This window comes from Scyliorhinus torazame, chromosome 9 (genome assembly GCF_047496885.1).
Source record: "Scyliorhinus torazame isolate Kashiwa2021f chromosome 9, sScyTor2.1, whole genome shotgun sequence".
NCBI classification, from domain to species: Eukaryota; Metazoa; Chordata; class Chondrichthyes; order Carcharhiniformes; family Scyliorhinidae; genus Scyliorhinus; species Scyliorhinus torazame.
This window is the reverse complement of record NC_092715.1, coordinates 161714640-161729684: the sequence shown is the minus strand read 5'-3', so window position 1 is coordinate 161729684 and position 15045 is coordinate 161714640. Positions and strand designations below refer to the sequence as shown.

At 48.5% G+C, this 15045-nt stretch overlaps 1 protein-coding gene across 4 annotated transcripts in view; it reads left to right on the top strand.

The window, feature by feature from the left end:
* LOC140429552 (Golgi membrane protein 1-like) overlaps nucleotides 1-15045 on the top strand; it is a 77925-nt gene that overhangs the window by 13590 nt on the left and 49290 nt on the right. For all 4 annotated transcript variants that reach the window (XM_072516708.1, XM_072516709.1, XM_072516705.1 and 1 more), the window contains exon 2: nucleotides 13002-13056. In XM_072516708.1, coding sequence (XP_072372809.1) covers nucleotides 13002-13056 — 55 coding nt within the window. The remainder of the gene's footprint in view (nucleotides 1-13001; nucleotides 13057-15045) is intronic.

Genomic DNA, 15045 nt, shown 5'->3' with positions numbered 1-15045 from the left:
TCGTCCTCATTCTCGGGTGCCTTTGCCTTCACGACCCGAAGCTCCCGCTCCTGGGTCTTTTGTTCCTCCTTTAGCCCTTCGATCGCCTGTAGTATCGGGGCCAACAGCTCTTTCTTCATTTCCTTTTTGAGCTCTTCCACACAGTATTTCAAGAACTCTTGTTGTTCAGGGCCCCATGTTAAACTGCCACCTTCCGACGCCATCTTGGTTTTTGCTTGCCTTCCTTGCCGCTGTTCTAAAGGATCCACTGCAATCTGGCCACTTTCTCCTCCTTTTTTCATCCGTATCCAGGGGGGATTCCCTTCTGGTTTACCGCACAGTGTTTTTAGCCGTCAAAATTGCCGTTGGGGCTCCTATCAAGAGCCCAAAAGTCCGTTTCACCGGGAGCTGCCGAAACGTGCGACTCAGCTGGTCATCGCCGCACCCGGAAGTCCCTTCTGATCTCTCTCGCCGCCTCCTGCTTCCTGAGTTGGTTGGCCAGCATCCTACTCGCCTTCTCTTTCTTTTTAAAAATATATATATATATAATATCACCGCCCCACCCTCCTTGCCATTACCCTCCACCTACCCTGCCTCCTTTTTTACCCCAGAATCCCACCCCTCCTCCCCCTGCTGACATCTTAACTATCTTTGAAGAAGTCGATAAATGGTTTCCATTTCTGGGCAAACCCCTCCACAGACCCTCTCAAGGCAAACTTGATTTTTTGCAACCTAAGGAATTCTGCGAGGTCGCTGACCCACACACCCGGTTTCGGTGGTCTCAAGTCTCTCCATTCCAACAGGATCCGTCTCCGGGCCAAATCACGGCCTCTTTCATCCCCTGGACTCCCGGGTCTTCCGACACTCCACAGATTGCCACTTCTGGACTCGGGACAACCTTCACCCTCAACACCTCCGACATAACATCAGCAAACCCCCGCCAGAATCCCTCCAGTTAAGGACAGGCCCAAAACATGTGGACATGGTTCGCGGCCCGTCTGCGCACTGCCCACAGATATCCTCCACCCCCTCAAAGAACCTGCTTATTCTGGCCACCATCATATGTGCCTTGTGGACTACCTTAAATTGAATAAGGCAGTCGGAAGGGGATGCACTCACTCTCCTCAGAGCCTCCTCCCACAGCCCAGCCTCCAACTCCCTCCTCCCACTTCTGCTTAACTTCTCCCATTGGGGTGCCCGCCCAGTCCATCAATTCCTTATAGATCTCCGACACCCTGCCCTCACTAACCCCTGTTTTCGACACCACTTTGTCCTGCTACTCCGGGGGCGGCAGGTCAGGAAAGGACGGCACCTGTTTCCTCAAATAATCCCAAACCTGTAAGTCCTGGAACCCATTCCTGCTGGGCAGCTCATACTCTTCTACCAATCCCTCCAAGCTCAAAGCTGCCTCCCACCAATAGAATTCCAAACCGCTCAATCCCCGCCCGCCCCCAACCCCATAACCCCACATCTAGCTCCCCCCCCAAAAAAAGAAACTGAGGCACCCTCTGGCCTCCAGTGCCGCCGCCACTGTCCCCACATCTTCGGGGCCGGTACCACCACTGGACTTGTGGAGTACCTGGCCGGCGAGAAGGCAGAGTCGCTGTCAACAGTGTCCCTAAGCTAGTGTCCTTGCAAGAGGCTGCCTCCATCCGCTCCCACACTACCCACTTCCTGACCATGGCTATATTTACTGCCCAGCAGTAGTTCATCAAATTTGGCAAGGCCCACCCAGTACCTGCTCCAGCAGCACCTTCTTCACCAGTGGGGCTTTCCCGCCCACACAAACCCCGAGATCAATGCGTTAATGTTCCTAAAAAAGCCTTTGGAAGAAAAATCAGAAGGTTCTGGAACACAAATAAATACCTCGGGACAACCGTCGTCTTCATGGACTGCACCTGCCCGCCATAGACAGCGGGAGCACATCCCACCTCTTAAAATCCCCCTTCATCTGCTCCACCAGCCGTGCCAAATTCTGTAACTGCTCCCATCCCCGCAACACCTGAATGCAGATACCCAAAACTCGCCCCCACTACCTTAAACGGCAGCTCGCCCAATGTCCAATCCTGTTCCCTTGCCTGGATCGGAAAAAAATCTCACTTTTCCCATGATCCCCCACACAACCCCCTGCCTGCGCCTTGACGCTCTCAGCACCATTGTGAATGGCTCTATCGCCAAGGGCAATGGGGAGAGTGGGCATCCCTGCCTCATCCCACAATGCAACCTGAAATACCCCAAACTCACCAGGTTCGTCCTTACACTCGTTGCCGGCGGCCCATACAACAACCAGATCCAATTCACAAATCCCTGTGCGAACTGCCCCAGTATCTCCCACAAATATTCCCATTCTACCCAATCAAAGGCCTTCTCTGCGTCCATGGCTACCGCTACCTCCACATTTCATTCCTTCAGGGGCATCATTATAACGTTTAACAAATGACTAATATTGGCCGACAGATGCTTCCCCTTTACAAACCCCGTCTGGTCTTCCCCTATCACCCCTGGCACACAGTCCTCAATCCTCGAGGCTAAGATCTTTGCCAGCAACTTGGCGTCTATATTCAGAAGTGAAATTGGACGGTAGGACCCACACTGCTCTGAGCCCTTTATCCGTCATCAAAATTAAGGAAATCGAGGCATGCGATTACGTGGGGGGAGCTCTCCCTTCTCCTTCGCCTCATTAAATGCCCTTACCAGCAGGGAACCCAGGTCTCCGAAAACGTTATAACCACACGCACAGTAAGCATTTTTATCAACTACCAACATAAATACGCCACGCAGCTAAAATAATCTATGTATCACCCTTAATAAATTTCCCCCTTTAGTTGTTCCAATTTGTTATCAAGATTCCATAAACCAGAAACCTCTTTTCAAAGATGTGGCCCAGCACACGGCACTCAAGACCTGGTATGGATGCTCTTGTGTCCTTTCTAAAACCGGTTTGAATTCTTCCAGAAAACAGTTATCACTTTTAACTTGCCAAGTAATCTGGAAACAGCTTTTAAACTGAAGATAGAGAGACACTTCTTTTCAGCCTGTGCAGTGCAGAACACCAGTTCAAACTCAAAGTGAAAGTAAAAACCCAGAGCCACAGCCCAGCTCCACCCACACGATGACATCTCTGAAGCCATGTGATAAGACAAACATTTCTTAAAGGGACACTCACATGACAATATAGCCTCTTGTAAAAGTCTTCAAAAACTCCATTCACCCCCACCGGGTCTAAGACCATTTTCCCCCTCTTATCCTTCACCTTTCCAATCTCCCTCGCCGCCTCTTGCATCCTCAATTGATGTGCCCACATCCTACCCTCCTTCTCCCCATACTCATAGACAGCCGTCCGCAACTACCCCACTGCCTGACCCTAGACACCAGCCCAAACTCCAACTGGAGTTTCTGCCGCTCTTTCAACAATCCCGCCTCCGGGGCCTCCAAATACCTCCTATCGACCTGCAGGATTTCATCCACCAGGGCTCACTATCTCTTGCCAGTTCCGTTTTGTCCCTATGTGCATGAATCAATATAAACCCCTGAACACTGCCGTACGTGCTTCCAAAAGCGTGCCCCCCCCCCCGTCCACTTAATCCCCTCCCATTATCAGCCGGTGCGAGTCCAGGTCCGGAATCTTCACCAGCCTCATGAATTCAACGTCATTCCAATTTGGGACATAGACGTTCACCAGGACCACTGGCATCCTCTCCAGTTTCCCACTTGCCATCATGAACCTTCACCCCCCCCCCCCACCAAATCTGCCACTATATTCCCCACATCAAACGCTACCCGCTTATTTCTCAACACCTCTTCATGTCTAATCCCGAGTGAAAGACCTGGCCTACCCACCCTTTCCTTAGCCTAGTCTGATCCCTGATCTTCAGATGCATTTCCTGTAAGAATGCCACATCTGCCTTTAAGCTCCTCAAATGCGTGAACATGTGCGACCGCTTAACTGGCCCATTCAGTCCTCTCACATTCCATGTGATCAGCCTGCTTTGGGGGGGGGGGGGGGGAACCCGCTGTGCCGATCAGCCATATCTCCTCTTGGGCAGCCCCCAGCCCACGTCAGGCAACCCTCCAGGCCCACCCTCTGATATCCACCATCACCGACCCCTCCATATTGCACTTCAACAGCCCCACTCCTATCAACTGTTTCCCCCCCCCCCCCCAGCAAACAAAATAATATTGCCAACTCCCTCTAGCACTCTAACCACCTGCTCATCTCCCATTGTGCTCCTTACCCAGCTAACCTGGCAACACCAGCCCATGACGCCAAACATCCTACCCCACCCAACTGATTTCCACCCCCCCCCCCCCCCACTTGCACACTTCCATGGTGCAAACAACAATAACAATCTGAAAAAGGTGCATTCACCCAGCACGATTCTCCAGCAACCCACCAAAGAACCCCACAAAAAAAAACAAATGACCCCTGAGTTAAAAAAGGTTCTCTGACCCCCTCCCCCAAAAGAAACAGAGCAATAACAACAATAACAAAAAAAAAACAAGGGGGTCAGAGAGAACCAACATCTCCTCACACTTCCTCCAAAGTTCAATGACCTCCCTTTCCTGCCAGTCCATTGTCTCTCACAAACTCCATCGCCTCCTCCGGTGTTCCAAAGTAACACTCGTGACCATTGTGGGTCACCCAGAGGTGGTCCGGGCACAGCATCCCGAACTTCACTGACTTCTTAAAGCGGGAAGTCTTGACTCGGTTAAACCGGCTCGCCTCTTGGCCAGTTCTGCATCCTGGTTCTTTGATACCCGGAGCTCATTGCCCTCCCAGGTACATCTCCTCACCTACCTGGCCCACCTCAAGATCTTCTCCTTATCCAGGATTCGATGTAACCTCGCCACCATCGCCCTCGGCAACTCGTTCGCCTGCGGCTTCCTCATCAGCGCACCTGATCAATCTCCAGGGGCTGGTCGAAGGCTCCCTCACCCAACAGCTTCTCCAGCATATTGGCTACATATGAGCCATGAGCCAGCGTCCGCTCTCTCGATGCCTTCAGGCATCTCCATTATTCTTAGGCTTTGTATCCACGACCGATTCTCCAGGTCCTCCACCTTCCCCTTTAGCCGCTTCTGCGTCTCCTGCATCATTCCTAATTTGGCCGCCAACAAGGCAAGCTGCTCCTCACCCCCCCCCCCCCCCCCCCCCCTTGGAAAAGTCGCTGGTTACGAACAGATCTTTGAAAAGGTTGGTGAAATTTTTAGGAGTTAGGAGTGGATGAGTGCATCTCCAAAAACACTTGAGCTTGACACCATTCAGGACAAAGCAGCCCACTTGATTGCACCCATTCCGCAAGCACTCCATCCCTCCGCCAATGAAGCACAGTGTTAGCAGTGTGTACCAGCTACACTGCAGGAACTTGCCAAGATTCTTTAGACAGCATCTCCCAAACCTACGACCACTAGCACCTAGAAGGACAAGGGCTGCAAACATATGGGAAGACCACCACCTGGAGGTCCCCCTCCAAGTCATGCACCATCCTGACTTGGGAATATATCGCCGATCCTTCACTTTTGTTAAGAAACATTTTATTAAGGCATTTATGGTTTTATAATAACAAAAGACACAAGTACAGATATAAACATAATTCAACGCATAACATACCCCTCCGCCCACAGTTCTCGCCTAAGCTAGACCGAAATAGTCTAACCCCCTCCCCCTTATTGAATCTGCTGATGGTTCAGTTTTCTCCGAAGAAGTCGATAAACGGCTGCCACCTCCGAACGAACCCTAATGATGAACCTCTCAGGGCGAACTTGATTTGCTCAAGCCTGAGAAACCCAGCCATGTCACTAACTCGTAACCCTGTTTCTGGGGGCTTAGAGTCCCTCCGCACTAGGAAGATCCATCTCCGGGCTACCAAGGAGGCAAAGGCCAAACATCAGCCTCTCTTGCCCCCTGGACTCCCGGGTCTTTCGACACTCCAAAAATCGCCACCTCTGGACTCGGTGCCACCCTCACCTGTAACACCCTGGACATGACATCTGCAAATCCCTGCCAGAATCCCCTGAGCTTCGGGCATGCCCAAAACATGTGGACATGATTTGCGGGCCCTCCTGCCCACAACCAGTCCTCTACCCCAAAAGCCTGCTCATCCGGGCCACAGTCATGTGTGCCCAGTGGACCATCTTGAATTGTATCAGGCTGAGCCTGGCACAGGATGAGGACGTATTGACTCTGCTCAGGGCATCCTCCCGCAGACCAGTCTCTAACTCCTTTCCCAACTCATCCTCCCATTTACGTTTTGCCTCCCCTATTTGGGTTTCCCCCCACTCCACAACCTCTTTGTAAATTTCTGATACCTTCCCCTCCCCCATCCCTGTTCGAGAAACTACCTTGTCCTGTTTCCCCTGTGGCAGAAGGAGCGGAAAGGTAAAAACCTGCCTTCGCACAAAATCCCTTACCTGGAGATATCGGAACCCATTCCCTCCCGGCAATTCAAACTCCACTTCCAGATCCTCCAGACCGGGAAATCTCTCATCAATAAACAGATCCCCAGCCTCAATACCACTCTCTGCCACCTCCGAAACCCCCCATCCATTATCCCCGACACAAACCAGTGATTACCACAGATTGGAGCCCACACCCAACGCTCCCTCTACTCCCATATGCTTTCGCCATTGCCCCCAGACTCTCAGGGCCGCCACTACCACTGGGCTTGTGGAGTACCGGGCCGGTGAGAACGGCAGAGGTGCCGTTACCAATGCCCCCAAACCTGTGTCCTTACATGATGCCGCTCCACCCGCTCCCACACCGACCCCAACCCAACTACCCATTTCCTAATCATGGCTAATATTCGCCGCCCAGGTTAGTTGCTAAAACTCGTCAGTTCCAGCCCTCGGCTCCGTTCCAGCAACACTTTCTTTACTCGCGGGGTTTTACCCCCCCCCCCCACACACACACACACACAAACCCAGATATCACCCTGTTCACCTCCTTAAAAAAAGTATTTGGAATAAAAATAGGGAGACACTGAAAAACAAACAACAATCTTGGGAGAACCGTCATCTTTACGGTCTGTACCCTCCCCGCCAGTGACAACCGGAGCATGTCCCACCTCCGGAAATACTCCTTCATTTGTTCCACGTGCCTTCACTGTTGCTGGATCAAAATCCTGGAACTGCCTCTGTAATAGCACATAACAAAAGGACCAAGAACATTTTGAACCTGATGTGGGGTGGATATCAATTTATTTCCCAGAAATGCACTGGATTGAAGGAGCCAATTGGTGTTTGTGGGATTGCACCAGTGTCATTGTGGCTCAGCTAATGTGCTATTGCCTCTGAGTCAAAATTGGTTGTGGGTTCTAGTCCCACTCCAAGGACTTCAGAAAGGCTGGTATTCCATTGTAATACTGAGGAAGTGTTGTAGGTGCTAACATGTGATTAAATTTATGTTGAGGCAGCACCATGGCACTATTTTGATGAAGAGCAAAGATACTCTCCCCTGTCCCCTGGCCAATAATTGTCCTTCAATCGACAGCTGTAAACAGAATTTGAGACCTTTATCACTTTGCTCTTTGTGAGAGACTGCTATTCTCAAATTTAGAATCATTGAATGGATGGACCAAACAGGAAGTCATTTGGCCAGTTGTGGCCATGCTTGATCTCTACAAGAGAAAATCAATCTTGCTGCCTTGCAAATTTTCCCTCTTGGATGCTTATCTAAAAGTACTTTTGTATCTAAAAGCAAAATACTGTGGATGCTGGAAAATTGAAATAAAAACGGAAAATGCTGGATAATGCTCTTTTGTATCTGACTCTCGAGCAGTGCATTCCAGTTCCTAACCAAAGAAAATATCCTCCAGTTGCTAGAGTTCTTTTGCCAATCACCTTTACATTGGTGTCCTCTGGCCCTTGAACCTTCTGCCAATGGGAACAGTTTTTCTCTGGCTGTTCAGGCCCCTCATGAATACCTCTATCAGATGTCCATTCAAATTTCTCTAAGCTAACTGAGTCAGCTTTTCGAATCTTCCCACATAACCAAAGTCTTTCATCCCTGGAACCATTATTGCAATTGTTCTGAACCCTCTCTAAAACATTTTTATCCTTCCATCCAAAAATGTGGTTCCTAGAATTGGGCAAGTACTCCAATTGCGGTTGCTAGCTTGTTTTGAATGTCTCCTCCCGCTGCCGACTACGCCAACTGTTATGATCTGCACTTTTCGTTAATATCGCCGCACATATATCTGTGTCGCCGCACATATGTATTAATTGAACAGACCTTGAGACTGAACTTTAAATTGGGTTTTAATATCAATTAGCCACTTTAATTTGGTGTGTCTACTGACGATTGGTTTTCTCTATTAAGATGTTTTCAACTCAGCCCTGCAGGAAGCTTTGTTGAAAAGATTGTCTCTCGCAATTACAAATAGGTTGAATTCAAGATACATTAACAATTCAAATCAATATGCACAGTACATAGATACTGCGCAGTTTAAATTAGAATAACGATTTCACAGCACAAGCAGATAGCATAGCATGGAAGCATAGCAAAAAGCACTAACGTATCACCCCGAAACCCAACGTTTTAAGGAAATTATTAACTGTTATCTATGAAGTCTCAGCCTCTTCAAAGCTTTGATTGGTCTGAGATCATCTATGATTCTTCTAATTTGCTCACACAATTTGTCTGTCATTTAGTCAAAACATTATTTTAGTAATCTCAAGAAGTTGCCGTAGCACATTCTTTGGTCGGGTGATTTTTTTAATCATGGAATGGTATACGGTAACCCTGGACACGTATCTGGATATCATCCAGTTCTTTCTTAAGACAAAGAACTTTTCATGTAAGTTTTCATGGGTCAATTTGACCTTGCTAGCTATGGCACCTTCATATCTGATTCTATTCCATGTCAGCTAGGAAATGCAATGGCCATAAGCCAGCTCCAACTTCTTTAAAAAAATATATATATTTTATTAAAGTTTTCAAACAGAGTTTTTCCACTTTACAAATCACCATAAAAATAACACAATAGCTGATAAATAACATTATTTAAATAAAATAGTGAGCTAACAAAGTGACAACAAAAAAAAAAGTGTTTTTAGTGCCCCCGACCCCCCCCCCCCCCCCGGGCTGCTGCTGATCTATTTTCCCTTAACATTCCGCGAGATAGTCAAGGAACGGTTGCCACCGCCTGGAGAACCCCTGAGCCGATCCTCTCAGCGAAAATTTCATTCGTTCCAGTTTTATGAACCCTGCCATATCGTTTATCCAGGCCTCCACGCCGGGGGGGTTTTGCTTCCTTCCACATAAGTAGGATCCTTTGCCGGGCTATCAGGGACGCAAAGGCCAGAATATCGCCCTCTTTCGCCTCCTGCACTCCTGCCTCTTCCGCTACCCCAAATATAGCTAACCCCCAGCCTGGCTTGACCTGGACATTCACCACCTTTGAAATCACCTTTGCCACTCCCCTCCAGTACTCATCCAGTGCCGAGCACGCCCAGAACATGTGTGTGTGGTTCGCCGGGCTTCCCAAGCACCTCCCGCACCTGTTCTCCACTCCGAAGAATCTGCTCAGTCTTGCTCCCGTCATATGTGCTCTGTGTAGAACCTTGAATTGTATCAGGCTAAGCCTGGCACACGAGGACGAGGAATTTACCCTGCTTAGGGCATCAGCCCACAGCCCCCCCCTCAATCTCCTCCCCCAGCTCATCTTCCCATTTTCCCTTCAGCTCCTCTACCAGCGCCTCCCCCTTGTCTCTTATTTCCTGATATAATTCGGACACTTTGCCCTCCCCGACCCATACCCCCGAAATCACTCTATCCTGGATCCCCTGTGTCGAGAGCAGCGGAAATTCCCTCACCTGTTGCCTCGTAAACGCCCTCACTTGCATGTATCTAAAGATATTCCCCGGGGGCAACTCATACTTTTCCTCCACGCTACCAGGCTCGCGAACATCCCGTCAATAAACAAATCTCTCAATCTCCTAATTCCTGCCCGATGCCAGGTCTGGAACCCTCCGTCCATCCTTCCTGGGACAAACCTATTGTTGTTCCTGATCGGGGACCACACCGAGGCACCCATCACCCCCCTGTGTCGCCTCCATTGCCCCCAGATCCTTATGGTTGCCACCACCACTGGGTTTGTGGTATACCTTTTTGGGGAGAGCGTCAGCGGCGCCGTCACCAGCACCTTTAGGCTCGTTCCCTTACAGGACGCCATCTCCAGCCTCTTCCACGCCGCCCCCTCTCCCTCCCTCATCCACTTACAAACCATCACCATGTTGGCGGCCCAATAGTAGTCGTCCAGATTCGGCAATGCCAGTCCCCCTCTGTCCCTGCTGCGCTGCAGGAACCCCCTCCTTACCCTCGGGGTCTTTCCTGCCCACACGAAACTCATAACGCTCCTGTCTATTTTCTTGAAAAAGGCTTTAGTGATCAGAATGGGGAGACATTGAAACACAAGAAGAAACCTTGGGATGACCATCATTTTTACGGCCTGCACTCTGCCCGCCAGTGAGAGCGGCAGCATATACCACCTCTTGAAATCCTCCTCCATCTGCTCCACCTGCCGCGTCAGATTGAGTTTGTGTAGAGTTCCCCAGCTCCTAGCTACCTGAATCCCCAAATATCGGAAGCTCCTTTCCACTCTCCTTAACGGCAGGGCGTCTATTCCTCTTCCCTGATCCCCAGGGTGTATTACGAAAAGCTCACTCTTCCCCATATTTAGCCTATATCCCGAAAAATCTTCAGACTCCCTCAATATCTGCATAACCTCTGTCATCCCCTCTACAGGATCCGCCACATATAGCAGTAGGTCATCTGCGTAGAGTGACACTCGATGTTCCTCTCCCCCTCTAACCACCCCCCTCCATTTCTTAGAGTCTCTCAACTCTATGGCCAGTGGTTCAATTGCCAACGTGAACAGTAATGGGGACAGGGGGCACCCCTGCCTTGTTCCCCTATGTAACCGAAAATACTCCGATCTTTGCCGATTTGTGACTACAATTGCCACTGCGGCCCCATATAGGAGTCTGACCCAACTGACAAACCCCTCCCTGAACCCAAACCTCCTCAACACCTCCCATAGATACTCCCACTCTACCCTATCGAATGCCTTCTCTGCATCCATCGCCACCACTATCTCTGCCTCCCCCTCTGCTGGGGGCATCATTATCACCCCCAACAGCTGTCGCACGTTGACATTCAATTGTCTCCCCTTTACAAACCCTGTCTGGTCTTCATGCACCACCCCCGAGACACAATCTTCTTGAATACAAAAAGCTTTTCTTTCAGAATGATTCTGCAAACGTTTGCAATTTTATTATCCAGTCTTCAAGCAGTCAGCCATTTTATAATATGAAATGTAACAGCAGTTAGTCAGCTATTATGATTTCTTTTAAATCACTTATTCAAATTGAACCCTCTTTACCTATACAAAAAAGTTAGATTCTTTCACTGTGATATGGTAAGTGTCATGAATCTGCCTAGCAACAGCAGTGAACTAATTCAACAAAACGTAATAGGATGCAAGATGTCCAGCAACAAGTAGAAATCTGCCTTGAGACAGCAGTAGACCATATGCAAAAGGTCCCATTGATATGTGTCTCTCTCAAAAACAAGATCAGAAGGTGTTTCGCTAAGAATCAGCTGTGAATAGCTTATGAGGAGAAACGGCTTGCAAGCGATTAGGAAGGTCAATGAGATATACATATGTTAATATATAGTCAAGGAAGTTGATGATGGCAGACAGCCAAATGTACAGAAAGCATAATCCAAAGGGAACAAAGGTATAATTTGCCTGATGATCAGACGTTAGAGGCCAGTTAACATTGAGCTGTCTCAGAAAGCAGACAGACCAGTTTCCAGCCTGAAAGCTAGTTTTTCAGCTAGCAGCTAGAGGTCAGGTTTTCATGAAAAAAGCCTCTAAGCCTTAGAGCCAGGGCAGTGCAGAAGACCTTCATAAAGGCAGTTTTCAATATCTTTGCTGGAATGGGAAAGATATTTCCCAGACTTGAGCATCATCCTGTATTGTGTGGTAACTATAAGCTGGTGATTTAATTTGGATGTTGTTTGGAGAAACGGGGAAGTCTTGTAGAGATCAGGTAGGGTAGATATATTTTAGAACAAGGGGCATGTTACATATAAATGTCGTGCGTGCTTAGTAATTCCTACATTTTAATTGCATGAGAGTAGAGTAGTCCTGTTGTGTGTTTGTCTTTTCTTTACTTCAATAAATTAGTCTTTCATAATTGTTACAATGCTGTTTATTCACCATGGTTTCACTTGTCTCATCACACCAAAACAAAATTTTAACCCCCCCCCCTCAAACAAACCAGTGTTCCAAGTTGGGAAACCCTACAGATAACATCAGGACAAAAGAGAATTCAATGATCAAATCTGAAAATAGTGATCATCTAAATATTTGGTACAGACTGGTGCTGTTGCCAATGCCGCTAGAGAAAGTCCTATCAGCATTAATTCCATGGCAACAAACAGATTTTCTGCTCCCTGTTCCCTAGTCAACTTTATAAACATTTTGAATCCACTCCGCTTTCTTGTATTCTGAAACAGACATGCTCACATGTGAGTGGCTCAGGTTCACATCCGCAGTAAGGAGGCTTAGCTGGAAATGTGCTGCGTCCAAAAACTCAGCAGTTGCAAATGTACCGAGCAGTGGGATTTAGCTTTGGGATTTGTTTTCCACAGGAAGTCAGCTGCACGTGGGAAAGTTAACAAATAGATCGATTTGATGATCGGGATCTAGAACTGAAATTGAGCCAGTTTTGAAGATCGGGATCTAGAACTGAAATTGAGCCAGTTTTGAACAAACATGTGGAGCAGGTTTTCATTTTCTGCATTAGATATACTGCGCAGTTATCCAACATTTTGTTTTGGGAATACACAGTGAATTCTAAGAAATTGGCTTTTGTTCCTGTTCATACAGTAATAATGTTGCATTTTATTTGACTGACACCTGGATTACAAGTCAAAAGCAAATTAAACATTTGTAAATGTATTAAGTAGTGTGCAGTGTTTTCAGATTCCTGACTTGTATAAATTTTTTTTAAAGGTGGCTCTGAATAAGAACATTACCAGTAGCACAAGGATTATACAAACGCTGCAAGGTAAATACATTCTAGGTAGATTATGCATATTCCAGAATTCAGAAAAATTGAACTGGAATTCATTAATCGGCAAACATCTTGTGGTGTGGTTGAAGTTGTTAAATGGTAGTTGGGTTTTTAATGCATGCAATAATCTTGCATTTTAGTTACCATTTTAAAACCGTATTCCTTTTCATATGGAGTGTGCTGAAACAACAGCACCAGTTAACTACATATTTAAAAATAAATAAAGACTAGAGCACACTGCAGCTGGGGTTTCATAGTATTCTTTTTAAATGAGCAATATGTCCTAATTAATTACAATGCTCCGATTTCCTCCCAGTCCAAAGATGTGCAGGTTAGGTGGATTGGCCATGATAAATTGCCCTTAGTGTCCAAAAAAGGTTAGGTGAGGTTACTGGGTTACGGGGATAAAGGGGATAGGGTGGGGCTTTAAGTAGGGTGCTCTTTCCAAGGGCCGGTGCAGACTCGATGGGCTGAATGGCCTCCTTCTGCACTGTAAATTCAATGATTCCCTCCCCTTCCACATCCGGAAGCAGCAGTCACTCCAGCAGGGTGTATCCGGCAATCTCGGGAACCCCCTCCAGACCTTTCGCGCAAAGTCCCTAACCTGCAGCTACCTGAACTCGCTCCCCCTCGGCTGCTCTACCCTCTCCCTTAGCTCCTCCAGACTGGTGAACCCTTCTTCCAAATACAAATCCCTCACCTTGACCAGCCCCACTTCCCTCCACCTTGTGTATACACTATCCATCCCCCCCCCCCCCCCCCCCCCCCCCCCCCCCCCCCCGGCTCAAACCCATGATTCTCGCACAGCGGCGTTAACACCGACATCCCTTCCACCCTAAAATGCCTCCTCAACTGTTTCCGTATTTTCACCGTGGACTGCACCACCAGGCTCCCTGAATACCTACCCGGTGCCATTGGCAGCGCTGCCGCCACCATAGCCCTCAAACTGGATCCCTTGCAAGATTCCTCCTCCATCTTAACCCACTCTACCCCATCTCCTTCCAACCATCGCCGCACCGTATCCACATTTGCCGCCCAGCAATAAAGAAGCAGAACCGACAACACCAACCCTCCCCTGCTGCCTCTGCCTGTGTAGCAGGGTCCTCCTGACCCTGGGCACCTTGCCCGCCCAGACAAAGTCCGAAATGATCGTGTCTAATTTCCAAAAGTAGGCCTTTGGTCTAAAGATCGGGAGAGTCTGAAAAATAAAAAACGAACCTCGCCAAAATATTCATTTTCACCACTTGGACCCTCCCGCCAAGGTTAAATGCAATGTATCCTAACTCCTGAGATCACTCCCGGCTTCCTCCACCAGCTTTGTTAAGTTCCACTGATGGAGCCCCGTCCATTCTCTCGCTACCTGAATCCCCAAATACCTAAACATATCCCTCGCTACCCTAGATTTGCCCGCTGTCCCAGCTCATTCACGGGAAAATCTCACTTTTCACTACATACCCTGAGAACTCTCCAAACCTCCCCAGCAGGTCCATAATCCTTCCCATACTCTCCAGCGGATCCGAAATATACAGCAACAGGTCATCAGCATAGAGCGACACACGATGCTCCCTCTGTCCCCTCATAATCCCCTGCCACTCCGCCGACCCTCTAATAGCCATCGGCAACAGCTCTATGGCTAGTGCAAACAGTAACGGCGATAGTGTGCACCCCTGCCTCGTACCCCTGTGTTGTCAAAGCTTTGCGAACTCATATTATTCGTCCTCGCACTCGCCCTTGGTACCACATACAGCAACCGCACCCATGCCACAAATAGGGGCTGGTTTAGCACACTGGGCTAAATCGCTGGCTTCTAAAGACGACCAAGGCAGGCCAGCAACACGGTTCAATTCCCGTACCAGCCTTCCCGAACGGGTGCCTGAATGTGGCGACTAGGGGCTTTTCACAGTACCTTCATTGAAGCCTACTTGTGACAATAAGCGATTTTCATTTTTCATTTCAAATCTGGGCCCAAACCTAAAGCTTCCC